At 35.1% G+C, this 27,412-nt stretch overlaps 2 protein-coding genes across 2 annotated transcripts; both read left to right on the plus strand.

Annotated features, from left to right (window-relative positions):
- Window positions 1-518: 518 nt before the first annotated feature.
- LOC132275337 (large ribosomal subunit protein eL29z-like) lies at window positions 519-1,266 on the plus strand. The gene is made up of 3 exons (XM_059776802.1): window positions 519-642; window positions 759-862; window positions 989-1,266. Exons 2-3 carry the CDS (start codon window positions 761-763, stop codon window positions 1,070-1,072), a joined length of 186 nt encoding a protein of 61 aa, XP_059632785.1. The 5' UTR covers window positions 519-642; window positions 759-760; the 3' UTR covers window positions 1,073-1,266.
- Window positions 1,267-4,668: 3,402 nt separating this feature from the next.
- Window positions 4,669-27,412, plus strand: LOC132275338 (uncharacterized). Its single transcript, XM_059776803.1, has 24 exons — window positions 4,669-4,972; window positions 10,621-10,701; window positions 10,997-11,096; window positions 11,181-11,265; window positions 11,371-11,420; window positions 12,169-12,248; window positions 13,543-13,602; window positions 15,580-15,679; window positions 15,788-15,865; window positions 16,784-16,848; window positions 17,043-17,111; window positions 17,195-17,272; window positions 17,403-17,498; window positions 19,241-19,311; window positions 19,542-19,619; window positions 19,726-19,819; window positions 20,521-20,610; window positions 22,964-23,172; window positions 23,271-23,385; window positions 25,518-25,649; window positions 25,735-25,842; window positions 25,927-26,036; window positions 26,113-26,211; window positions 26,291-27,412. The coding sequence occupies exons 1-24, from the start codon at window positions 4,928-4,930 to the stop codon at window positions 26,817-26,819; spliced, it is 2,622 nt and encodes an 873-aa protein (XP_059632786.1). The 5' UTR covers window positions 4,669-4,927; the 3' UTR covers window positions 26,820-27,412.

Genomic DNA, 27,412 nt, shown 5'->3' on the forward strand with positions numbered 1-27,412 from the left:
AATTGTTTCAACAGTACGATTTATTAACAGAAAGCATATGCAAAAAAGAAAAAAGTAAATAAATAATAAAAATTTTTAAATGAAATTAGCGGCAATTTATTTGGTGGATTGAATGTGTCTATTAAAAGATCTGACATCACCATGGTCAGAAAAGGAAAAAAAATAGTAGAATTACAAGCTGATTATCGTTTTTGCTATTAAATAATAATAAAAAACATTAACCACCTTAATTACATTTTGATTTAAATAAGAAAATTGATATTCAGGTTGTGCCATAAATAGATTGGGTTAAAGAGATTATTCCGTCCGATTCAGGGTTGGGCTGCCATTGTCTATCATCAGCCCAATGTGATCACAGTGCAGAGCCATCCAAATTTCTCATTGATCAAACATGACCGATCGGGTCCGGCCAAGCCCAAGTCCAAGACCAAGCCCAAGACCAAGCCCAACCAGAAGCCCAAGCCTTTTCAGTCAAGGCGGTCCGGAGGCACATAAGGGCACATTCGTCACTACGATCAAAACTCAAAAAGCAGCTAGAATTAGGGTTTCGCAGTCACATAAGTATCAAGTATCCAAAATCTCCTCGTTTCGTTTCGCCGTGAGAAACCTAACACTGAACAGATCAGTCCGCTCGATTTCTCTGTATGCTCTCTTTCTCTCTCTATATATGTATATATGGTATCAGGAACCTCAATTGTATTTATTGATTGCATTTTTATGTTTTTGGTTAATTGTTGATGTATTGTTTCGTTGTGAAGAAATGGCGAAGTCGAAGAATCACACGGCTCACAATCAGTCCTACAAGGCCCACAAGAACGGCATCAAGAAGCCAAAGAAGCAACGCCACACTTCCACCAAAGGGGTACTTCATTTTCGCCCTTATTAGTTATAGTCACATCTATATATATATATATATATATATATTTTTTTTTTGAATGTGTGTGTTTTTGTGTATATTTACTGGTTTTGTTATGAAATTCTTGTGCAGATGGATCCGAAGTTTCTGAGGAACCAGAGGTACGCAAGGAAGCACAACAACAAGAGTGGCGAATCAGCTACCGAGGAAGAGTAGACACTTATGGAATGGCACTTATGCTAGGTTTTCTAGCTAGGGTTTTCCATTTTTGTTATTTCTTCAGCGTTGGATTATATTGAGACAACTTTATGCTAGTTTTTTGATTCAGTATGAAACTATTTTTATTTTATTGTTGTGAATTGCAATTTACTTCCTATAATATGTGCTAAAACCATTAATCATTTTCTAAATTGTTATTTCTATGTCTAGAAGATCTTAGATTCTACTTTCTTATGCTTGCTTAGAATGAGGATTTGGATTTTGAAATGAGGTTTATTAAGATATTGTTTGAACTCTTTGAATTTGAAGCCTATATTTGATTTGGTGACCATGGTGCCTGGCACATTATAAACTCCTTGATCCAATGCTGTTCTATTGTTTCTTGTATACATAGTTTATACTTCCAATAACTGGGTTGGTGCTGTTGGTCTTCCCTTGTCGTGATTGTCCTGTAGTTCTAATAATAATGGACAACAATTTCCCATATTCCCTCTCAAACAAAATGTAGTGTCCTCTGTTCAGAGGATGATTTTCTTTGGTTTTAAAATAATTTAATTCATCTTGCCGTGTACATGAGTTAATAATTGGGTGGGTGCTATAACTGCTGTTGGTCTTCCCTTGTCTTGTCGTTATAGTCCTACAGTTCTAATAATAATGGAAAAAAAAATTCCCACATTCCCTCTCAAACAAAAGGTAGTGTCCTCTGTTCAGAGGATGATTTGGTGACCATGGTGAGAAAACCTGGCACATTATAAACTTCTTGATCAAATGTTGTTCTATTGTTTCTTGTATACATCCTCATTCGAGATTTGAGAGATATAGTATATACTTCCAATAACTGGGTTGGTGCTGTTGGTCTTCTTCCCTTGTTGTGATAATCCTGTAGTTCTAATAATAATGGACAACAATTTCCCACATTCCCTCTCAAACAAAAGGTGGTGTCCTCTGTTCAGAGGATGATTTTCTTTGGTTTTAAAATAATTTCATTCATCTTGCCGTGTACTTGAGTTAATAATTGGGTGGGTGCTGCTATTGGTCTTCCCTTGTCGTGATAGTCCTATAGTTTTAATAATAATGGACAAAAAAATTCCCACATTCCCTCTCAAAAAGAAGATAGTGTCCAGAGGATGATTTTCTTTGGTTTTAAAACAATTTCATTCATCTTGCCGTGCACTCGAGTTGGGGATGGTTATTGTTTTGTGTTAATTAGTTCATGTTCACGGATTTCTCCTGCTGTTGAGACTTGGGAGTGAGATCACCAACCCTTGCATGTCCTATCCAGAATTTTGACTAGAATACAGCTTTTAAGTTGAGCAAGAAGCCATTTGACTTGCCTGATTTTTAGGATCAGACCATTCCGAACCGCCAAAAACCGTCCCGAGTGCAGGAAGGATCATACTCAAAATTAGCCTATTGCATGGAATGTAGCAGCCTGCCAGGACGTTAACTTCCAGGCTTCCAGCATTGTTGTTCACATTTTGACAAGTCCTCCCGGTGACCCCTCCCTGGAGCTTATTGTGCTGTATTTGGTCCTCTTTTTTTTCCCTATACTACTAGTTAAAGCCAGTCTGTTATGTTTTAGTTTATCTGGAGCCCATTCACAGTGATTCACTGGCCTAATTTACCTGGTTGCAACATCCATTCATTTACTGGCCTGGTTGAGAACTCCAACACTAACACCAACATGCTAGTATAAATTGTCTTGCGCCTATAATTGTGCTCAACCTTAAAAGACTTGCTGTTCCTACATTCTTGGTGTTTACTATATGCTTGTGATTTGAAAGATACAATGTCTTTTGGTTTTCTTTGATTTAGAATTGGAAGAAATTAAATAAAATTTTAGAGTAATTCTTCTCCAATTTCAAATCTGAATTCACTGATTTGGTGTTTCAAAACACAACATTATTGTTCCTGCGTTATTGGTGTATCCGATGTGTTTGTTTATTTATTGCTCTCCAATTGAATGGTTCACTAGGAAAAAGATACCAGCACACAACAGCTGTCAACTTGTTATAAGAAGACATGGACTGACAAATCATCTCCATCAATAACGAGAAAAGCAATTTAATGAACATGCATATGGTTAATACCCAATAAGCCAAGTCAATACTAGAGGTTTTTCAAATCGTAGTTTAGGAACTGTTTTTTTTAAAAAAAATAAAAAAATAGATTGGGATATATTCTTCTTTTTTGTATGAGGAAGAGTCTTGATGTATTTCAAATCCAAACTATGAGATTCATTCATATAAGATTCTGTTTCGAAAAACATACATACCAAAACAATCAAAAGTTTGTTTACACCTTTATGTTTTGAATAACTGACAAAGGCGAAGAAATTATACATATCTTCTGCCTTTTAAAGTGAGGGCTTAGGATTCAAGTCTCATAAAAATACATAGTTTAATATTTTTTAGGCTACTGTATGGAATGGAATTGAAGTTTTGGAGTTAGAATTGGTGATATTAAAGAAAGTTTGGTTCAAAGTTATGAAAAATTGAATCAAACTTTTTAAAATTTTTTTGATTTCAATTTCAAATTTTCAATTCCATGCACCACAAGTTTACTTTGAGAAAATCCAAAAAACAAAAATAAAAAATGTTGTATAAAAATTTATTTGACTATCAGTTTTCTTAGAACTAAACCTAAATTTCTCGAAGACAATAAATAAATAAATAAATTGTTTTCAATTTTTTTTATAAATTATTTCCCAAGTGTATGTTTACAAATAATTAATTAATATTATCAATTAATTGAACTAAAAAGACGAATAAAAATTATTATCAATTAATTGAACTAAAAAGGTACTATTATACAAAATATATATATATATATATATATATATATATATATATATATATATATATATATATAATGCAGTGAAGCAGGATTTGAAGAATGGGACTTGCGAACTACTTAAACCGCTCTACCATGTGTTTTGAGAATTAATAGACAAATAATGATTGAATACACTCTCTAATGCAAATAGAATAGCTCATATTAATTGAAAGATAAATCATCAACTTTGCAATCAATTGTTAGAACGATAGATTTTACGTTCATTTGAAAATTTTGAAACCTTTTTTATTGAATGAAAAAAATAATTTGTTTTTACAAGGAATTAAGGAATAACGGGCAACTTCGAGTTGATTCAAGAAAATAGAGAAAATTATTTATATATTTTTTAATTAATTTTTAATATATTTTTTTTATAAAACAAGGTAATATGCGGATTAATCTAACCTTTCTTCTTTTTTAACATTTGCCAAATTGGAGAAAAGTACACAAAAAAATATGAATGCATTTGGTACATAAAGTAAGAATAATGCAATATTGATTACTACAGAGTATTTTTGAAAGGATTTTTAAATGGCAGAAGAAACGAATACTAGGAACATAAAATGGTTGACTTGTACATGGGACCTACCAAAGGAAAGGTTCACTAACTCGCATATGATTGGTTGCGAGGTGAAACCAAGGATGTCTCGTGCGCAGACAACTAGGTCAGTGACACTTTCGTAATTCTACGTAAAAGTAAAGGGCATCACAGAGATTCCAGTATCCAGAGCATGTACTCCTATTACATTCGTTTTCAAAGGTCGGGCACAGACACTTCAGAGAGACGAATAAAAAAGTCGGGAGAGAGAGAGAAAGAGACCACGAAGGTTCACTGCTCGTCAATGGCAGTTAGGGTTTTTTCAATTGATCCCCGAACGTGATTCTCCTTTCTTGTCCCACCTTTATTTATCATTTTTCCTCAAAACCCTAATATTTTATATCCTCTAATCGACCTCCACAATTCAATCTCTTAATACTTTTCACTCTCAATCTCAATTAATAAAGAGTGAAGCTGTGATGGGTGCGCAAGAAAAACCACCCACTGCGAACAATTCGCTGCAGGTCAGTTGTTTTACTGCAACTCGCAGCTTTTTTTTTTTTTTGCCCTAGAATTAATTATTGCTTTCCTTTTTTGAAGTCCGAGCTTAGTGTTTTTCAGATTGTCTCCCTTAATTGGGCGGAATTAAATTATGTGGTTTAATTGCTGTTTAATTCACCTCCTGTTAAAGTTGTAATTTTTGGTTCGATTGTATTCTAGGGTTAGACATAACGCTGGTTTGAGCTGACAAATCATTAGTTTTATTTTTTTCAACAAGTTTTATGTATTGGCTTGACTGTTTAAATCTTATATAGTTGCTTATAGTTGCACCGCTTATTGCCTTTGTTGGACCATGAATTTGGTGTTTTTATTGGAGTTGAATGTAACAAGAATTTGTAAATTTGTTTCTTTCATTGAGAAATAGTTCTTCGTTGGAAAAAGTTTTACTTCAATGTCATAATTGTGTGTGTGACCCACAAGGGTTGAAAAATCTGTATTTCCTTGTCATGGCAACTCAGTCTTGCAACTGAACTCCCTAATGGATAAGATATGGCAATGGCTAAGAACTTCTTTTTTTCGTTGTGTTTACGTCAATTGTATGATAAAATAGCTCAAATCATTGTTGTAAGTTGGTTGATTCAAGCCATGTAAATGCTCATTTGTGTTTGACTTAGTTTAGGAAAAGCTTGTCGGACTTGAGGCAAGCTTAATCACCCATGCATGGCTTCAATGTAGTTGGGATTTATGTTTTTTTTTTTTTTTTTTTTTTTTTTGTGTGTGTGTGGAGAAGGATTAGATTGGATCCATAACTACAGTTTTGTTTTGGTTCTTGTTTTCCATTTTAATTAGTAGCACATAGATACAAGAGTTTGGAAGATGTCTCTTCATATTTTGTTTGTGTGCAAGTTGGTCAAGCTTCTTTTCTACAAATGTCTTCTATAAAGGGTCTTCATGTCAACAAAGACTTTATTTGATTGTCGTCATGATTGTTTTAGGATCTATATTCCATGTTATCTATTCTCTTACCCTTTTCTTTTGGGAATTCTTTCAAGTCACAACCATTTAAGTTGTTAACTTATTGCTCACTGTTTTTCTGACAGAGTATATACATACAGACATATACATATATTCTTTGAATGGTTAATCTTTTTCAAAGTACAATGATGTGAAGGTACATGATTAGTAATTTTTTTTTTCAAAGACAGCACCACCCGTTGATTTTGTGGGTGAAATGTGTATTTTAATTTGTTACCACTTCTTATGGAAAAACTCACGCCTATTGGAATATCATATATTCATGGTTTATAATGTACAATAATTGTGCGGCAATCTTCCCAGCATCATTGCTCTCCCGTTCTTTTCAGGCAGTGGTTATAAACTACTTGTATTTTACATATCGAAGACTGTTGCTAATTTGACATCTTTCGATCACCTGTTCTTGGAACTTGTTTTTATACTTGTTAGAGTTCAGCCTTATTTTCCTCAAAATTGTACTAAAAACTGCAATAATGTCATACATTCCTAAAAAGAAGAAATATAGCTGAGATTAGCATCGCCATTTTTCTTCTGTAGTTATCATGCATGCATACTTTCAAACATAAATAGATATAATAATGTGCAACTAGAAAATTTGAAAAGAACAAACACATTGTTCAGTGAGTTGATTTGAGGGTTATATTTCATTTGAGACCCTTAAAAAACACGACACTTGTGTTTGTGCTTAGAGTACTGCTTTCATGCGAGAACTGAGTTGTTTTTTTTTTTTTTTTCACTGCTTTTCATCTCAGTTTTTTCTCTCACATGACATGCTAACTTATCTTAGTTTCTCTATGATTTAATTAAAAATGTGTATGGGGTACATGAGCACTCATAGTTTCTCTATGATTTAATTAAATATGTGTATGGGGGTAGATAAGCACTCAGTAAAAATTCTTAAGTGGCTTTGGCTGAATTTACATATTCTCCCGAGGTATGTGAATTAAAGGGCAGAAAGAACTAGCTTAATGACATAGAAGATTATGTTAGGATAATAGGAAAACATCCTGCACCAAAACAAAGAAGTTAGTTGTGCTTAATGTACTATGTAGGGATAATTGCACATATCTATAGTTGTTAGTACATAAATATCCTAGAATACATGTAATTAGTTACAACTAAGGATGCAAGTGAACCAAGCCAAGCAGAGTTTTGAGATGCTCAGGCTCAGCTCGCCAAATTTAAAGGCATGTTATTTATCAAAAAAAAAAAAAAAAAAATTTAAAGGCATGTTCAAGTTTGGCTTGGGTTAGAACAAGCTTAGGGTAGCCAAGCTCGAATTGTTTTGTTCAGCCAAGCTTGGACTCAGCTTGTGCTTGAGCTTGTTTGCACAGTGTTTCTTTCATTTTGTAATTTTGTACATAGACCATGAGATTTACATAAAGTGTACTTGTAATTATTAACATCTAGGGATTCAAATGAGCAGAGCCCAACTGAGGTTGGAGTTGTTTAGGCCTGGTTCGCCAAACTAAGGCATTTTGAGGCTTGGGTTGTGGTCGGATGAGCTCGGTCTAGCCGATTGAGCTTGCCCAAGCATTTTTTTTTTCCCTAGTTGGTACTCCTTCCCTCTCTCAGGAATTGGAGCTTGCCCAAGCATTGTTTAGCTAAGCTTGGTCTTGTTTGCACATCCTTTTGGTATACGACAGATCTACCCCCACACCAAAAAAAAAAAAAATCTAAAAATTAGAGATCTACATAGCGGTGATGAGAGAGGAGGATGAGCATTACATGTGAATTAGTCAGCAGCGTCGGTGGTTGTGCAACACATTCTATGGTGGTGATGCCGTGATGGTGTTGTGATGTAGAGCGGGAGGGGAGAAGGAGAGAGTGGGAAGAGACGAATTGGGGGTGGAGAAGTTTGTAATCAACAACTCAAGATTATTCCGTAATCATCCAAGATGTTAAATCCAATACATATGTCCATGTATATGTAGGCAATCCAATGAAAGCTGAAGTTCAATATAATAGCTACAATATCTGATATAAGCACATAGAAGTCAGAATTGGCTGCCATGAATCCTAGTGGAACATGTAGCCATTTGGGGCTGGAAGACAACTTATCCTTTGCGTTGACGTCAATATTATGTACGTATAGGGGCTCATGGGAGTCAGTATGATATCCATCAATTCTCCCTTGCTAAAAAAGAACTCTCCTTTGGAGAGTAAAGGTCGTGGTACTGTTCCAAGAGGTTGGGAATTCATCCTTAGCAATCAACACGTCATTTGTATCCAGACGACCTCTCCAACGAACAAGATACCGCTGATGACCACTGACAAGAAGCAATAATCTGATGGTCAAGTATATGTGCACTCTGATCTGTGCTCCATGGGATCACGACTGAATCGACGGAAGAATTGGCACCGGTGTGGATGAAGATGTAACTCCACCATATAAGTCATAGAGTATAGAATGGATCAAAGATTATCTTAGCTTTCACAATGATGTTTCTCATAGTGAAAATATTCAGCACTATCTTGTTCAATGGAAAGGTTATTCGGATTTTAATATCACATGGAGTATTGCCTTTATGACAGACTTTTTGGAGCCGTACTGCCAACTTTACTCTGCGAAGGAGAGTGCTTCTTAACTAGGGAGATTGATGAAGATCAAAATCTCTCATATGCATGAGCCGCACATGAATCTAACCCATGCTTGGAGGAGGGGCAACGACGGATAGATTTTAGAATGTTCCTATATATTGTAGGAATTATAATAAATATGAGTTAGTTTTGCAGTATATTCTTTAATTAGTATTAGGGTTAGGTTTGCCTATCAATAAGGTATTATGTCTTGCATCTTTGTTGTACTGAACATGGCTATTTTCCGGCACCGAACATAGATACAACTACATGTTTAAGTAGTACTTGGCAGCCTTTTTTGACTTCTATGTAATTGTACCAGTTATATTGGACTTTAGGTTTCTTTTGGATTGCCTATATATGCATGAGTATATGTATTGGATTGATCACCTTTGATGAATATTGACTATTGTTTGTTGAATTACGGACTACTTCTCCCCCAATTCTTCCACTCTCTCCTCTTCTCGCTCTCCTTCTCTCTTTTGGCTCTACATCAGTTTTGCACTCACTACCCATCCTACATCAAGTGGTATAGGAGCACACTACCCATCCTGCATCATGTTGCCATGACAATGGTAATGAATGGCTTTATGCTTAGATTTGTAGGTGGTGCATACAACAATGAGGGTTATGATTGGTTGTAGTTGCTAGTGATGGTGCTTCAATTCATTTTGACAACTGTGAGTTGTGCTTTCTGGCAAAGATCCTTGGTATTATACTATTTTTGCAAATGAGAGCAAGACATGAGAGAGAGAGAGAGAGAGATGCTAAAGCATGTTTGAAATTTGATTACGAGGAAGAGAGAGGAAGTGAAAAGCAAATGATGAAACTTGTCACTGGTTGCAATTAGGACTGCAAATGAATCTAGCAATTCATGGTTGACTCTCAAGCATGATCGTTACTGAAGCAAAAAGATCAAGCAATTTGAAGCTTATTTACTAAACTTCAATCCCGAGGAAGACCAAACTTGGTTTATTTAACAAGACATTACAATTTTGTCCAACTAAACACGCCAATGTAACTTTGACCAACCAAACGCACCCGTTGCACACAAAGTATTTTGCCAAAATTCTACTACTTTTCCTCATATTGTGGTGGTTCTTTTATAAACTTTGATTTTGGCAACTTATGGGATTTTTTTTTATATTTTTTTTGGGAAGTTCAAGCAATTCACTCATCATGCACCCTGCCTCCAGGGAGGCTCGAACCCCTGACCTCCCTTTGGGAAGTAGGGGCTTGGTACCGCTAGGCCACTGGCCCGTTGGTAACTTATGGGATTCAAGTTAATGGAAAAAATGTTAAAGGATTATGGTATAAATGTATTTTAAAGATTTACTGGAGTTTGTTGAAGAAATATTATACATTTTCCTGGCTTGTTGATGTAATGTTAAATGTTCTACTCATGGTTTTGGAAAAAGGTTTATGTTTGTCGTACAACAATTTCATTTGTCTTCTCCTTTCCTCTCTTTATCAATTCTGCCTCTCCTTATATTAATCTGTTCTCCTCTCTCTCTTGTTGTTCACCCACAAAAAAAAGGCACACATTTTCAAGACTTTGTTAACATTACGACGACATATTTAAACCCTGATTTTAAATCAGCTGGTTTTCTGGCTTGGATTCTTGACCCTTGTGATACCTGAGGTCACTTAGGATGCCCCTGATAGGCTGATACCAACCGAGCTGCAGCTCCTTGTCAACTTGCTGGTGTCCTGCAACCCAGGGCAGTAGCAGTTACATGTTATATGCGTTTCAATGATTGTAAGAATCACATTAACTTTGTACTTGTTCAGTCAGCCTGTTTAAGAAGATCGTTTGACTTTCTTCCAGTCTAAAGTATAAATGATGAGTATATGATCTTTGTGCTCCTTGCTTGGTGAATTTGGTTTCTCTCTCCTTTGTTTGGTCTTTTAATGCTAACTGAAAACTTACTAGAATCACATATACTTGCCTGCTAAATTTCTGACTCCATTGTTCTTCAATTCTGAACAACAATGCTATAATGGATTCATGCCTGGTAAAAGTGCTCACTTCACCCTTGTTTAAATTAAATTTCAGCGGGTTAAGGTCTATCGTCTGAATGATGATGGAAAATGGGATGACCAAGGAACTGGGCATGTCATCATTGATTATTTGGAGGTGCTGCAATTTTTTGACCTGGCTTTACATTTTTCTGATGCCAGTATATTTATGTTTTTAAATTATATATATATATATATATATATATATATATATATATATATTTTTACCTTGGCAAGAAACACACTCACGCACCCACTTGCCCCTATGGGGACTTGAACCCTCGATCTTCTACTTTGAAAGACAAGGAAGTACCACTAGGCTACAGCCTTTGGTGGTTAAATTTCATTTCATAAATATTAATACTTGAAAGTTGAATGGTATTCTGATTAAATTTGCAAATTTTATAACACAGAGATCAGAAGAACTGGGTTTGTTTGTCACTGATGAAGAAGATAATGAAACTTTACTTTTGCACCGTATCACCTCAGACGATATTTATCGAAAGCAAGAAGGTATCGTTTTGTTTCTCTAATTGCATTCTGTAATCTTTTTTACCCGAGTTTATTCTCCAACATGTATTTCTCATGTGTTTTCAGATACAATTATTTCTTGGAGAGATCCAGAGTATTCAACTGACTTAGCTCTTAGCTTTCAAGAGACTACAGGGTGCTCCTACATATGGTACCTATTGAATATGTTCTCATTTTATTTCCTTCTATTAAATTATAATTTCATTCTGTTTGGGATTGTTGCAATAGTTCCTAATGTTATGCTTGTTTTATTTAGGGATCACATTTGTAATGTGCAAAGAAATCTGCATTTTAACACACTTAACAGTAAGTGTTTGCTACTATTTCTTATTCTGTTTTAGAAAGCTATTTCAACGTGATGAGACATTGATTGTTTCTGTGGCAATTCAGGTCAACACAATTTGACTTTTCGGCCTATCTCCCTTTCCCCTGATTACCTATGAACATTGATATAACTGTTACTGTTTAGAACTTTTGCTTCCGTACCAACTTAATGTAGGACAAGTGTACCGAAACATTCTCCTAAAGTCCTGACATGAAATTTGATGTCAAACAGCAATAAAGAGCACTTATGTGGTTGATTTATTTCCCTTTTTTCTGTGCGCAAAGGTTAATGAAGATATCTGTTTTTAGTTAAGGACTAGGTGCTTGGGGGCTTTAATTAGGTAAGGAATGTCAGGATTTCATGTCAATTTTTTGCCATGACTAGTTCCCGTGGATATTAACTTTTGGCTGGTTTCATAGTGTTGCATTCTTTTATATTTTAAAGTAAGAAAGGTGTTGGACTTGTCAAATATGCTTTTTTAGGGTATGAATAAATGCTAGCAAACTGATCTATAAAAAAAGCAAAGGCTAATAACTCAATGCAACGTAAAATTTGATCATGTGAAACTCGAAGTGGGATGTGTCTTGAAAATTAACCAATCACTTATGGATTGCATCACCTGTAAAAATTTTGCCTTTAACTTTATTATATTTTAACTAACTCTTTTCAGAAAGCCAGAATTATGGCTATGAAATGGATAGTTGATCTTTCTTTCTGTCACTTTTGCAGATGAGGTCTACCATAGTGTCAATAGTGGTTTGAGAGATTTGCCTGCAGTTGAGCTATCTACACTTCCTTTAATACTGAAGGTTCAAACTGATTCTTCTGTTTTATTTTTTAACGTAATCTTAGTTTCATTTTCTTCTTTAAGTGTTTTTTTTTTTTTGTTATTTATTTCTCAATCCTTTCTGCCCATGAGCATAATGGTGCTGATTAAAATATTTATGGATTTAGCTTCTTCTTGTTGCACTGGTTGCTGACGTTAACTGCTTTTAGTGGTTGTATATCTAACTATTGACCTCTATTTGGTAATTTATCAACAAAATTATTGACAAAGATCCTTCCTCCGCCTTTCCACCTTGCTTTTCTTTTTCTCTCTCCTTCCAAATTTCTCCTCTTCGGGTGTCTTATGTTTTCTTTGAGATGTGAATTTTACTTTGCACAAAGCTGATTGCCACCTTTCAGCCTGCCTCTATCACTTGCCTGTTTCTGATTATAATTCTTTGGGTGTATCATTGTAGAGGATGGTTGACATTTATATAAGGAAAATATTTATGATCTAATTTCATTTATTATTAAAGACTTGAAATAAACTTTTATTCTTCTTATTCTCGTTTGGTTGTGCTTATCATGGTCCAGTCTTGTTTTAATGGCATTATTTTTTTCCCTCGTCCTTGTTTGTCCACGGTCTCTGCTTATGTTGAGGGTATCTTACAGCTGACTGTTGCACTTGGATAGCTTTTCGTTGTTGAATCTTTCTTGCACACCGCTGTTAATAAATTCCAGTGTTTGTACTCCAAAATAGTGTATAATCTCCTAGGACTTGATAATTATTTTCCTACTAGTTTACTTGATTACATTGATGTTACTGCCTTTAATGATGTTAACTTGAGAAACTCTTTGCCTTTGCTTCCCATGAATCTAACAGTAGTGGTCTTTATATCATACTGCAGTTTAAAAGAATGTTTTGCGATTACATGTGACTAAGTCGTAGTTTTTCTAAATAATATGATATTGGTACTTCCATGGCGATGATATGCTTGTTTTCCTTCTTCTGTGTTTTCTTTCTTTTTTCTTTTATTGGTAAAAGATTCATTATTGCGAGCAGAACTGATGTTCATGCAAGTATTTAAGGGGAAACAGAAGTCAGCCCCCATCTTAAAAACAAAAAGAAAACCACAGGGAGAATCTGGATATGTATATAAAGGAAAGTGCAAATTTCCATAGCAACGAAAGAAAGTAATGAAGTTAGCAAGAAGTTCTTATATTTGATTACAAGGGCGCACATGAAACATTTGTGTTTCTGCCTTTTAAGCTCACATATACACCTGTATATACATGATATTTTATAATTGATTCATTTGATTACCATATGACTTGCAGACTGTGGTTGAGAGTGGCATTGCTGATCAGATGCGTGTGACAGAACTCATATTACACTACGTAAGCTTCTTACTTTCTTTTTTACTTCATGAAGTTTAGAATTTTTTGCATCTTAAAGACAATGTTATTCCCGCAACATATTTTAGTAGTCCAGCATCTCTAAGATATTATTTTGTTAGAGATGGTATTAGGTAGTCCCTATGTCCAGCTAACTATTTTTTCCCCCTAACTATGCAGACTAATAAATCTGAGTTCCATTAGTAGAAATTTCCATGATAAGAATTTGATATTCCCTGATTCAGACACATAATGAGCATTGTGGGCAAAAGGCTTGAAGAGCCTATGCAAGTGTCATACTCTGTGAGACTGTTGACATTTTTTATTTCTTCTAAACTAATAGCAAATTAAGTTTCATTTTCTCTTCAATAATTATGTAGATTTTACAGGAGGCTCCCTAATAAGAAACTAGTAAAGTAGTAGCTGATGTTTAGCTAGTGACTGTAATTGGAGTAGTCTTTGTTTCCCTATATATCTTGAGTTCAAATGTGCTATAGCTTCGTTAATATATAATATGGAAGTGATTTGTGTACATTTTGATGTGCAATAACTTTCTTTCTAAAAAAGGTACTTAGGTTGATTGTTTTGATGGAAAGAAACCTCCCTTGTTTATAATTTTTCTTTTTCCTCTTTATTTCTATTTCTTCATTCCGTTTAACTTTTTGTTGACTGTATAGATCTTATTGTTCGGATCCTTTTTTCACTCTTCTCCGTCTTATTTTTGTGAGTGGGAGGCAAACTTAAAGTTGTTCTCCATCGTTCTTAATGTTTTAACTGGTATGTCTAAATGAAGTTGATAAGAAATTTTGATTTGTTAACACGGCTCTTTATGTGTTTTTAGTGGTCTAAACTTACTTTTTAGTTCTCTGTAACAATCCTTTATTTTTCTCCTCATATTTGAAACTCACATCCACTTTGCCCCTATGGGAACTCGAACCTTCAACCTTCCACTTTGGATTTTGGGAGTTGAGGAAGTAGCACTAGGTTCGTTTAGGAAGTTTTGGTTATGACAGTAAGTCTTGTTAAGGCTGCTCTTTTATGTGTTTCTTGTGGTCTAAACCTCCTTTTTAGTTCTCTGTAACAATTCACCCCGCTCTCCCCCCCCCCCCCCCCCAAATCCCCATATTTGAAACTCACATCCACCCTACGGGGACTCGAACCTTCAACCTTCTTTTTTGGAAGGTGGGGAAGTAGCACTAGGCTACAACATTTTCGTTTTATTATTGTTTTTTTCGTTTAGGATATTTTGGTTTTGACAGTAGTCTTGAAATAGTTTACTGGTATGTCTAAATGAAGTTGATAAGAAATTTTGATTTGTTAACACGGCTCTTTATGTGTTTTTAGTGGTCTAAACTTACTTTTTAGTTCTCTGTAACAATCCTTTATTTTTCTCCTCATATTTGAAACTCACATCCACTTTGCCCCTATGGGAACTCGAACCTTCAACCTTCCACTTTGGATTTTGGGAGTTGAGGAAGTAGCACTAGGTTCGTTTAGGAAGTTTTGGTTATGACAGTAAGTCTTGTTAAGGCTGCTCTTTTATGTGTTTCTTGTGGTCTAAACCTCCTTTTTAGTTCTCTGTAACAATTCACCCCGCTCTCCCCACCCCGCCGCCCCCCCCCCCCCCCCCCAAATCCCCATATTTGAAACTCACATCCACCCTACGGGGACTCGAACCTTCAACCTTCTTTTTTGGAAGGTGGGGAAGTAGCACTAGGCTACAACATTTTCGTTTTATTATTGTTTTTTTCGTTTAGGATATTTTGGTTTTGACAGTAGTCTTGAAATAGTTTGAAATATATAAATATGTGAAAAGTTGCAAAGAAACTCTGAGAACCAAAAATGAAAGTTTTGTTGAGTACATAGTTTTATTTGTTCCTATGGCTGCTTATTTTTCTGAGTATTGACTCTTGTTTGTTCCTTTTTATTTTATGATTAATTAATGTTTAGACTTTCTGAATGAAATTTGATTTTTTGCAGCAAGATTTTTTGCTAAAGCTGATGGACCTGTTTAGAATCTGTGAAGATTTGGAGAATATTGAAGGACTTCATATGATATTTAAAATAGTCAGAGGGATCAGTGAGTATTCTAATTTGTGCCCCATTTTCTTATTTGGTCCTTAATGTATGGTATTTATCTGCTTATATATTCTTTTGCTAATTGACTTGTATATTTGGTTACCTGCAGTTTTACTTAATAGTCCTCAGATCTTTGAGAAAATCTTTGGGGATGAATTGATCATGGATATTATTGGGTCCCTTGAATGTAAGTCTTTTGTTGTTAAGAATTTCTTTTTAGTCATACCTTTCAAAAAAAAAAAAAAAATTTCTTTTTAGTCACCTTCTACAATCAAGTTTAATTATAGAATACTTTTGCCTCCATTTCAGGCTCTATTGATTTCGAATGAGTCTCTTAGTCCTATTGCCATTGATGAACTTTGCATCTCGGCTTATGTAGTTTCGTTTGTGGGCTAATTATTATTTATCCTCCTTTTGCAGTATTTGATTTTAGGTTATGGTTTTTAGTGCTGTCTTATTCTTGCCTTGATTAAGATGGTTACTCAAGTTCTTTGTTGCCTTATGCCAAGCTACATTATACCATCCCAATGAAGCTATTACAATATACATAATGTTTGCTAGCATGTTTTACTGTAGAACTTAGATATTTTCCCTTGTTTTCTAGTGTGTTTAGAATCACCATACCCCTAGGTCAAGCATACAAGGACTTGGCTAAAGCTTCCCCCCCTCCTCCCTCCCTTCTGTCGCAAGTGTGGGTTGTATTATGTAACCATTTTGTGTTTACAACTCTTTTACTGAATATTTATTGATAGCCAGTGAAGTGCATATCTCGTCGAGGAGGATATATTAGAATATTCACGTGAGAACGTGTTTTGTGATTGATTATTTTATTCCTTCTTTTTTGTTTATGATTTTAATTTATTTATTAATCCTACACATGAATTGAATTTTTTAATGTGCATATCGAAAAATTTGACATGCCTTTTGAACAACCTTAGCAAACAAAAGGAAAGGAAAAAAATTGCTGTATTTATATGTTATATTTGATGCGTTATTCATAGGAATACGGATGTTTTAATGTGTTACTTGTAGTCTTCCGGTCCATTACCCTTTGTGATTTTCTAGTATATTGATGATGATGACCTGCTTTGAATTTGGTTGGCAGATGATCCTGAGGCACCTCGTGTCCATCATCGAACTTTTCTGAAAGAGCATGTGGTGTTTAAGGAGGTACGCCTAATTCTTTTTTGGTTCTTATTTTCTTATTTTTTAGATGGGAGGTTGGGAGTTAGGGATGGAAGGAAGGGAGTTGAGCTTTATCTAGTCAAATAGGAGTATTGAATATATATATATATATATATATATATATATATATATATATATGTCTTCTTTAATATATTTGTTCCGTGTGTATGCATGTCTAGGCTATACCAATTAAAGATCCTGTAGTCCAGTCGAAGATACACCAGACTTACAGAGTTGGTTATTTGAAGGTAACTGTCTTCATTGCGTGCTGACCCTTTAGATTACTGTTTGTATTTGTGATGTAATCCCTATTCCTTATCACCATTTGCAGGATGTCGTCTTGCCTAGGGTGTTGGATGAGGCTACCACTGCAAGTCTCAATTCCATAATTCATTCAAACAATGGCATTGTAAGATTTTCCATGTTTAACTGTTCACACATTTTGCCCCTGTCCCCCCACCCCCCCAACAAAAATAAAATAAAATAAAATAAATAAATAAATAAATTTTTTTTCCCCTGATTGTCATATTTTCTTGTAGGTTGTTTCTTTGTTAAAAGATGACAGCACCTTCATTCAGGAATTGTTTGCAAGGTTGAAATCATCTACAACTTCTGCAGAGTCAAAGAAAACTTTGGTACGTGTCGAATTTGGATACCTTATTTTGCTTGGCTTGCTTTCGCTCTCTTGTCCACTCAAGTGTTATCATAAAAAATCTAACACTCTCTAGTTTTGGTTTTAAGTATTCTTTCTAATATTATAGCTAACTCTTATGTGTCATTTCTTCCTTCCCAATTTGTTTTCTTCTTTCATAGTGTTTTCAGTATGTAACTTATCAAAATAAAAGAAAAAATGTTTTTAGTATGTGGGAAATAGGAGAAGTTTACCATTTTTGGAAAAGCAACTTTTTGGTGGGGTGATTGATGGAAATTGGCAAGTCTATTTTGATGAATTTTATTGTCCTGTTTATCTTTTTTCTAAATATCTCGTGTTCCTTGCTCTGCCTTTCCTCAATAGCCATGGGTACTAGTAGGCTGTCATTCCATGATTAGATCCTTCCCTAGGGGCTCTTGCATTTGGTTATGTCATAATGCTAGAAGAAACTTTTGATTTTATCCTGAGTGCCTGTATCGGGTAGTTTAGCTTTCATAGAAGTGATCTGGTAGTAGACTCAAGGAAAAGGTTTTTCTACTTAGAACCAGTTTAGCATTTGGATTGTGTTCCATAACTGGCTGTCAAAAGTTATTTTCTCTTTTTATTTGTATATATCAATATATATAAAAGTGATTCTTGACATTCAAATGCGAATTAGAACTTTGGCCCAGCAACGTGAAAGCACCTTATTTGATAACATCTAGGGTTTTTGAGGCTGTTCCAGAATTTGCACAATTACTGTGGGAGTAGATCCTGAGAAAACTGGCTCTACTTAGAACCAGCTTAGTATTTGGATTCTGTGTTGCAGAGTTATTGCTGGCTGTCAAATGTGATTTTATGTCAACCTTGTTGTATTCATGTAAAGCTAGGGATTTTTGCCAAAAATTAATTTCAATTACAAGCTTCTCACGAGAGAGTGAGAGCGCCAAAATTTAAAATAATTATTAGCTCCCAAAGCGTCTCTACTTAAAAATACTTCGAGGTGCACATGTAGTTAAAAATACTTAGAGGTTCTCATGTTTCATCGTTTGAATCTTCAAGTCCCAAAATTTGGCTTAAGCTTGTCAATGTTTAACTTAAAATGTTCCAGCTTCCAAACTCATCAGCAACACCTTCTTGGGGAACTTTCCTTGAGGGAAGCTCACAACTAACATAAGGTATTCCACTTCGAGAATCTCCTGTGGTGGAAGGAGAAATATGCGGCCTTCTGATTACAATATTTAATCACTTGATCCAAGTAGAAAGAAAGAAAGAAAGAAGAAAAGGAAATGAATTGCTTGAATTCTGACATGATCTTGTCAGCAATCTCTCTGTTCACATCCCATTGTAAAGACATTTATAAAACCATCAAGATATTTTATTTGAATTTGCAATTTTAAAACCTGACAATGAGACCCTTACTTTCAGTGACCGGTTTTTCAATCCAGGTTTGAGTTTTACTATAAATGTCTTTGATGATCTCCCCCTGCATTGTGGTCAATTTATAGTGAAATTTGTATCGAGTTAAGTGCATTATTCTCCTCACGCCTGGTGAGGATTAGGTAGCTCTTTGTAAATTACTATATTTTGAAACAGTCCCTTTCAGAGTACTTTTTTTCTGTTCTTCTTCTTTTTTTTTAATTAGTAGATGTTGGTTTAATTTTTAACTTCTCTTTTTGTGGTGTATTTTCTACGACATGCCCCCAGTGGATTGAACTGTTTCCTTTTATTTTGTGGTGCATGCAGGTGTTATTCTTGCATGAGTTTTGTAGTCTAAGCAAGAGCTTGCAGATGGTCCACCAACTCCGGCTATTTAAGTATGCCCAACAGAAGTTGCACTTTTCAATTTTATGTTGTATCAAAGTTTTGGAGTGAAATTGGTTAAATGCAATCTCGAGAATATTTCATTTGTTCAAGATCTTTAATTATGTATATTTTTGTAATTTCATTTTCGTATATTAGTACAATTCAAAAATTTTAGTGCTTGTAGAATTTTATTATCTTATTTATGTGTATTAATAAAATTCAAAACTATTAATGCTTGTAGGGATCTTGTGAATGAAGGGATATTTGACATCATCTCTGATGTTTTGCAGAGTCAAGATAAAAAGCTTGTATTAACTGGGTAACGACCCAAATCATTTCATTCTTTAGTATATTGCGTCTCCTTTTTGTTTTCCCTCCGATGAATGATAATATAGTCATACTGATATGTTGTTTTAACGATGCAGGACAGACATCCTCATTTTTTTCCTGAATCAGGATTCAAACCTTCTGCGTTCATATGTCACTCGGCTGGAAGGGCACCCTCTTCTTGGACTTCTGGTATGTAACTTAGTACGTTTATTGTGTAGTGTGTACAATTTACATGTCTATCATTCTTGAAAATAGTGTGAGAACGTCCGCGGCCTAAACTATTACAGGTACCTTGTTTGTGTTTGTGCGCCCCTTCAAGCCGAAAGCAAGATATCATGTTCTGTGATGTTTGAGATTAAGGAATATATATGATATGCAATCAAAATTTGCTTATTAAACCAATAATAGGATGCATTGCACCTAGTAACTTTATTCAGTATGGGTTTCCAATAGGGGTGGCAATTCGTGTTTCTATGTAGTATTCATATTGTGTCATGTATGGGTTGACACGAACACGACACGATTATTCCTTGACACAAACACAACACAATTATTAAACAGGTTACACGACACAACCAGACCTGATTAATAAATAGGTCAAGACCTTATATGACACGACAGGACATGACACACTTAATTAAAACTCCATACTTGTAGGGTCATTTCAAACACGATACGCTTATCTGACACATTTAGTTACACGGGTCTATTCGGGTTATAAACGGTTGGTGGGTTAAGCGCGAAGACGACATGTCTAATTAGCATGTCAATTCGGGTCAGTATGATTACAACCCGAACACGATTAAGCCAAACCCAAACCCAAACCCACTTTTAGTCTGCTGTTCCACATCATTGGAAGATGAAGTAATTGTGTGATTGTATATATGCAGGTGAAAGGTATGATAACAGATTTCGGGGATGACATGCATTGCCAATTTCTTGAAATCCTTCGCAGTCTTTTAGATACATCAGGATTACAGGTGCCTTGATTATTCAATTTCTCATGGATTATTTCTACTTTGGGATGCCTATGTCAATTGGTAAATGGAGTTGCGCAATAAATTTGAATTATCATCTGTTGTTGTACTCATCTTGTTGCTATGATCATATTATGCAAATCAACTCAACAAACTCCTTTTTCGACGATTTGATATCAGCTAACTGAATATGGTGTTGTTAATCTGCTCCAAGACCATGTCTTTTGTTAAACAATGCATTACAATATAGTTCTTCCTTAACCCATAATTTGATCTTCCGCTTTATCCTCAATGTTGATTCTCGTCTCTTGCTTTACCAAACCAGTTTAATCATTTTTCTCATATATGTTCCCCAAGACGACACTTCATTTTCCCATGAATATATTCCTTTCTGATTTTATCTTTTCGTGTATTACCACACATTCATTTTTAAAAAATTGCATTTCGCCCATTCCATTTTATGAACATATTTTTTATTAACTGCTGCTCTTTTTCTCTAATGAAGTATGGCTAGTCTAATAAGTAATAACTTTTGGGTATATATTTCTCACACAATATGTCAAAAACACTGCATTTAACCCATTCTATTTTAAATGTTTGAGCAACATCATATCTGATTTCTCCTTATTAACAACTTTTGAGTTGTATCACATAATAAGCAGAAGCATTACTCCATACTTTTATGAGTAACATTATATTCATATTCTGCAATTAATTAGGTATGATTTTCATCTTAATTATGCTTGGTAAGAAGCGCACAGCTTGGATTGAGGCAGCTTATTTTTTAGATTGGCTTGTTTGGAATTGAGACGGGGGCACTTATTAGCCTAACTTGATACTGCGATGGAATTTTATCAACTTCATCTCTTGGCACGATGTATCATAGTTGTCGTCTTGTGTATTATTTATTGTTTTGCTTCTTCTTAAAACCGTGTATCTATGATACCCTTAATCGTTTTAAGTGTTGGTATCAGTAATGAAGTCAATTTGCCCATTACCATATGTTACAAGACACGAAAGTAATGCTGAAAATTGACTGAAATAATGAAAACTCACAATCATGAATAGTATAAAAAAGAAAAAATCACTGGTACAGTGAAAGGAGTAAATTGATTTGACTTGACGGTTGTAGTTTTTTTAAGGTATTGAAATGTCCTGTTACTACAAAATTTGATATCTTTTGCCAACCCAATTCATTACAGTGATTTTTTGTTTTTGTTTTTCATGAGTCCTGTCTAAGTTGTTGATTTCCTAATCCCTTTTTTTCTTATTTTTATATGGCCGGTGTGAAGGATCAATTCTTGTTCTTTACCAGAACATCATAATCGGTATTTGGTTGTTTTGCATGCTTTGCAGCTCTATCTTTTGTTTGTTTGTTTTTTTTTTTTTCCTAGTTCTTTTTTTTTTTTAATTATTTTTTATTTTTTATATATGTGTGTATGCATCTTTTTAATGGGCATGTGTGATATACTCCGTATTTTCATGTTCCAAATTTTATATTTTAAGTTTTAACCACCATAAACAATTCAAATATTTTAGATTTATGACAAATTTTCATTACAGATCATCGTCAAATCATAGAAAGGGGTGGTTTCAATTTTTTTGAAATCTTCAATAACAAACTTCCCACAATATAGGAAAATTACTGGAAATAATACCCAAGGTTAGGCTTGTACCCAAAGGTTAAACTTTTCATTGGAGAACCAATTGTAGCAGTGTCAAACTGCGCTAGTTATTCATATTTGTTAGGACTTTCAAGTTTGTTCCTTTATCCATTCATTCTTCTTCTTCTTCTTCTTCTTCTTCATTGAGCTTTGTTTTAAACAACACCCCACCCAAACGAGAGAGAAGTTGGAAGTCCTAACAAATATGAATAACTAGCGCAGTTTGACACTGCTACAATTGGTTCTCCAATGAAAAGTTTAACCTATTGTTTAATCCATTTTTATTTTAATCTATTGTTTTTTTTTTTTTTCAAAAAGCATTTGCCTCTCTTTCATATTTAAATAATTAGTGTACTGTAAAAGTTCAGACTGAGAGCATGAAAATGTGTTTTCGATTATGAAATTAGTCAATTTGTGTAGATTAGTTCCCAAATGTTAGGGTTTTTTTTTTTTTTTTTTTCCTATCCGACCTTATACATTTACCAATATTTGCACATTTTAAGTCTACCACATGTTTTCGGTTTGTTTATGCATGTGTCATTTTAATTATTTGTCGCCATATATTTGAAAATTTGTTGTGAAGTTTGCATGTTAAGATTGAGTTCCTTTCACATTCTTTGTTCCTTAACAGTTGTTCTGTTTGAGCCTATTGTATATATTGAGTGTTCGATTGTTTTCATTTTTTGTTGCAGATTGTCGAGATCTTCTATGAGAAGCACTTGGGTCAGCTAATTGATGTCATAACATCATCATGCCCTCCAGGGGGCATTGGTGAATCAGTCTGTACATCCGCAGGATCTGCTGGAAGCTCTACGGTTCAATCCCGTGCGAAGCCTGAAATACTTCTAAACATATGTGAACTGTTATGCTTTTGCGTTTTGCACCATCCATTTAGAATAAAGTAATCTTCTGGGCACTCATTGTATGGTCATTTAGTTGTGATCTGCTGTTGCTGACCATACAATATGTGGACGTGTCTGTTTCTCTTCCTGTTTGCAGGTGTAATTTTCTTCTCAATAGTACTGTAGATAAAGTTTTGTTTCTGACTCGAAGAAGGGAAAAATACCTTGTAGTTGCTGCTGTGCGATTTGTTCGAATTCTTATTTCCCGTAACGTAAGTAATTTTATTTGATCCTCGAAAAGGAATTCTTTTGCTGGCGTAGTTGAAATTTATGTTGTAGGTAATGTTCTGTATAAATTTGCCTTCTAGGATGAATATAATTTTTCATTTCTTGATATAACTGGAGTAATTAATTTTTTCTTTTTCCCAATTGGTCAACAATGTTGCCTGTTACACACTGGATCGCGTCTTTAAAGAGTTCATTGCCAGAGGCTTTCTTTTCTTTTCCTTTCTTCTTGCTCTCTTTTGTCCTTTTATTGAATAATAAAAAAAGCTGATTGGGTAGCATAATTCAGAAGCTTCATTTATTGACAGATTAGAGTAGTGAAGTGATCTATATTGAAACGTGAAAGTTTCATTAGGGGAGGTCCACCGCTCTTGGTCTTCCCTTGATATAATTTTACAGCATCTCTCTTTCTCTTGACATAATGATGTTTTAAAGTTAGCCATGATTGTATTTGCCATAGCAGTGGTGGCATGGTAGGGAGCCATGATAAGGGCTAGAAATCATTGTTGTAAAACTATATGTTTTACATATTGTTTTGCAGAGAAGGGTTTTGATGGTGATGAAGTTTCGGGGCTGGGATTTTGAGCCATTGTGTAAAAGTATGGAATGCTCTTTGGTAGTAAACTGTTAGAAGTATTATGTACTTGTTGAAGTTAGAATTATTGTTTTTGCCAAGGGAAAAAGCATGTCGGTTATTTTAGGTCTGGGATTATGTTACAATATATTTCATTTTATTTCAGATTCTCAATGTTGCTTGTGGGCTGCCAAATATCTAGTGTCAAAACAGTATTAGCCAAGAAGGATTTTTGCTTCACTTTCTGATTTTTTTTTTTTTTTTTTTTTTTCCCTAGTTCACTTTCTGAATGTTCGCGTGTCAGATTTCCTATCTGGCATACCTTTCACTCACTCCCACAAACCTTTTATGCTTTCTCATTTAATCAGGGTGGAGGAGCAAGTCAAAATAGAAATACTGACATTGGCTTTTAAGTTTTCATACTTAACCTTTTAACCCATTGTTATTTCAACAGCATGGGCAGGGCAGTTGAAATGGTTGATTAGAGTTGTTGAACCTGTTAATCAGCTCAATTAACTGTTTAATTTTGGTTGAATTTCAAAAACATTATTAGGCTTTGAAGGTAAAGAGGTAGATACGATGAAAAATGGTGGGCATAACTGCTGAATGTATTTTGGTCTTGTGTTGCATTAGCTATATCTACTCAGTATATTTTGTAAGGGGGAAGAGTAACTCTCTCGTAGTCTCGGAGAGACAGTTCCAAGTCCTCAGGTATTTCATGTGTTTATTTCGCATCCCTGCTTCTGCGAGAAAAGATTAAAGAAACTTCAAAGGAACTACTTTAGTTCTGGTTTTTGGATGGAGTAATATGGGTGACTGGGGAACATTTTGTTCAACAGTTAGTGAGGAAGGCTTGGGCATAAGAAATCTGAGGCTGTTTAATCAGCTTCTTTGGGGAGTGTTTTCTGGAAGTTAGGTGAGGAAAGAATAGTTTATGGAGGATGGTCGTGTGGAGGAAGCGTGGTAGTGAGGGACAAATGGGTCTGAAAGAAGTGTGATGGTCTTATAGGCTAGGGTTCTAAAAGAATATGTGTAGAGGATGGGAGAAGTTTTCCTATGGCCTCTTGGATTCAAGAAGAGGCCATTATGTTGACATGTACAACTGGTTTGCTGACACTTGAATGTGAATGAGTCTCTTCATCTATCAATGATTTTTTTTTTATTTTTAATTTTCCTTCTGTGCTCAAAGTTGACTAACATGTTTCCTGAAGCAAGGAAATAACTACTAGTATTGATTTGTATAAATTCCCTTCAGGAATGACCACTGAACTTCAATGGGAGAATAACAATGAATAGGAAAACTGTGGTAAATCTCTTTTATGTTGTATTTCAACATACTAATTATTTTGTTTCCGTCAACTGCTACAATTCGTAATTTTGCATGTCTTTTGAGCCTGTATTGTTAAATAAAAATAAAACTAGAAAACATGTGCTCGCGCACACAAAAAAAACACATGCAACAAGCCAGGCTAGTTCTGCCTGAACCAGTAATTCTTATGGGTTAGTATATTGTTTAATGAGGTAAATCTATTTGGTGTTTTGCAGGATGAGTACCTGATGAATCATATTGTGAAGAACAACCTTTTGAAACCAATTGTGGAGGCTTTTGTTGGCAATGGCAATCGTTATAATCTTTTGAACTCTGCAGTTCTAGAACTTTTTGAGTATATGCGGAAGGTTCTTGTGTATTCTACTTGACTTTTATATTGCATTTAGATGGATACACCTGGAAGTTGCATCCTGATGAGCTTGTGTCATGCAGGAGAACTTGAAGATATTACTTAAATATTTAGTTGATTCGTTCTGGAATCAGTTGGTCAATTTTGACAATTTATCTTCGATACAATCTCTAAAAGTTAAATACGAGCAGGTCTCTCTCTCTCTCTCTCTCTCTCTCGCTCTCTATCTATCTATCTAGATTACAAATCCTTGGTTATTGACTGTGCATTTACAGTCCCTGGAAAACTCTGGAACAAGAGGCACGGTTGATGTGCTAGATCCCAGAAAACGAACAGATGGGCGTGGTCTGGAGAAAGAAGAGGAAGATTACTTCAACGAGGATAGGTATGTTACTATCTATAAATAGAAGTTGTACCTAAAAGTTTCAGCCAACAGCCTCTGAATCTGGATTCTTAATCAGTGATGAAGAAGATTCAGCATCTGCATCCATGTCACATACCAATAGAGTGCGAGCTCAGCCTGTTCCCAATGGATCTGCTGCAAGCTATTCATCGTTAAGGTATTGTATTTGCCTCTGCCACAATGTTGATTTACATCGCATATGCTGTATTTTGAATTACTCTTTTTTATTTTTGTAGTTCAAGGTCTGGGGGACTTGTTGATTATGATGACGACGAGGATGATGAAGACTACAAGCCACCACCTAGGAAGCAGTCAGACCCTTCTGATGAAGACGAGGGAACAATTGAATCCTTCAGGTTAAAACGGAAATTGACTTCAAAAGAGGATCCTGAGCCGAAAAAGAAGCAGCGATTGGGTAAAAATGTAAAAAAGGAGAGTGTATTTGCTGCCTTGTGCTCAACTCTGAGTCAGGCAGTATTACCAAGTAAGAAAACAGCAAGCGCCGTGGATATTGTTCCTCGCTCCGCTGATTCAGACAAGAGCAGCTCAAATGAAGAGAACCGCCAAGAGAAGGGACATTCTGCAAACTGTCCTGATAATGGTAGCAGTTCAGATGAGGAATATCATTTAGGCAAGGAGCCTGCTGCTCCTAGAATCTGTTCAGATAGCTTGCACAATACTTCAGACGGTAGGAAGATGGGTGGGGAGGATTGTCCGTTGGTACCTCAAAAGTCCTCACCAGAAATGGCTGTAAATGGATCTTAAGTTATTATGAGGAATTATATTGGACATTGTGACTTCTTCATCTGTTGGATACAACTCGTATATGTGCTAGTTGGCAATCAGCTCTGTGCTACTAAAGGAAACCCAAAAGAGAACTGAGCCAAGAATACGGGAATGATTGGTTGGTTTATTATAGTGTTCCAGCACGGGGAGCGGATACTGTACAGTTAGAAGGCTGCGAGACGTCATACTCTTATAATGTGGTTCCAGACTTCATTCAGTCGTTTTGATGTTTTGAGCTGAGTACTTTTTGCTTCTGTAAAACATTCATCAGCATTAATTCTTCCTTTTTTTCCAATTTTCTTTTCATCTTGTGTCGCGGTCACTGTTTTTTTTTTTTTTTCTCTTTATTAGCAATATGAATGATGTGATAGGTGGGGTACAAAAGTCACCCTATGTGGTTTCCCTTCATTGTGCAGTTTCTGCTTTTTGTTGAGTGAGTGCTGTTGGTGTAACAGTGAGGAAAATTTAGTGGATTGGTTTGAGGTCAAATTTTCTGATTTAGCATTCAGTGTAATCTTATACATAGACAATTGTACATTAAAATCTTAAAGTCTAAATTTTTCGGCTGGAAA

The sequence above is a fragment of the Cornus florida genome, unplaced genomic scaffold, assembly GCF_030987335.1.
Source record: "Cornus florida cultivar Cherokee Brave unplaced genomic scaffold, ASM3098733v1 CherokeeBrave_3.0.0_Hap2_Chr09, whole genome shotgun sequence".
Lineage (NCBI taxonomy): Eukaryota > Viridiplantae > Streptophyta > Magnoliopsida > Cornales > Cornaceae > Cornus > Cornus florida.

Bases quoted from the DNA above. Each gene is read 5' to 3' on its own strand.
- LOC132275337 (XM_059776802.1), top strand. From the start codon at position 761: ATGGCGAAGTCGAAGAATCACACGGCTCACAATCAGTCCTACAAGGCC. The intron at 863-988 runs GTACTTCATTTT...ATTCTTGTGCAG, and splicing joins GCCACACTTCCACCAAAGGG to ATGGATCCGAAGTTTCTGAG.
- LOC132275338 (XM_059776803.1), top strand. From the start codon at position 4,928: ATGGGTGCGCAAGAAAAACCACCCACTGCGAACAATTCGCTGCAG. The intron at 11,266-11,370 runs GTACCTATTGAA...TGTTTTATTTAG, and splicing joins ACAGGGTGCTCCTACATATG to GGATCACATTTGTAATGTGC. The intron at 13,603-15,579 runs GTAAGCTTCTTA...GATTTTTTGCAG, and splicing joins CAGAACTCATATTACACTAC to CAAGATTTTTTGCTAAAGCT.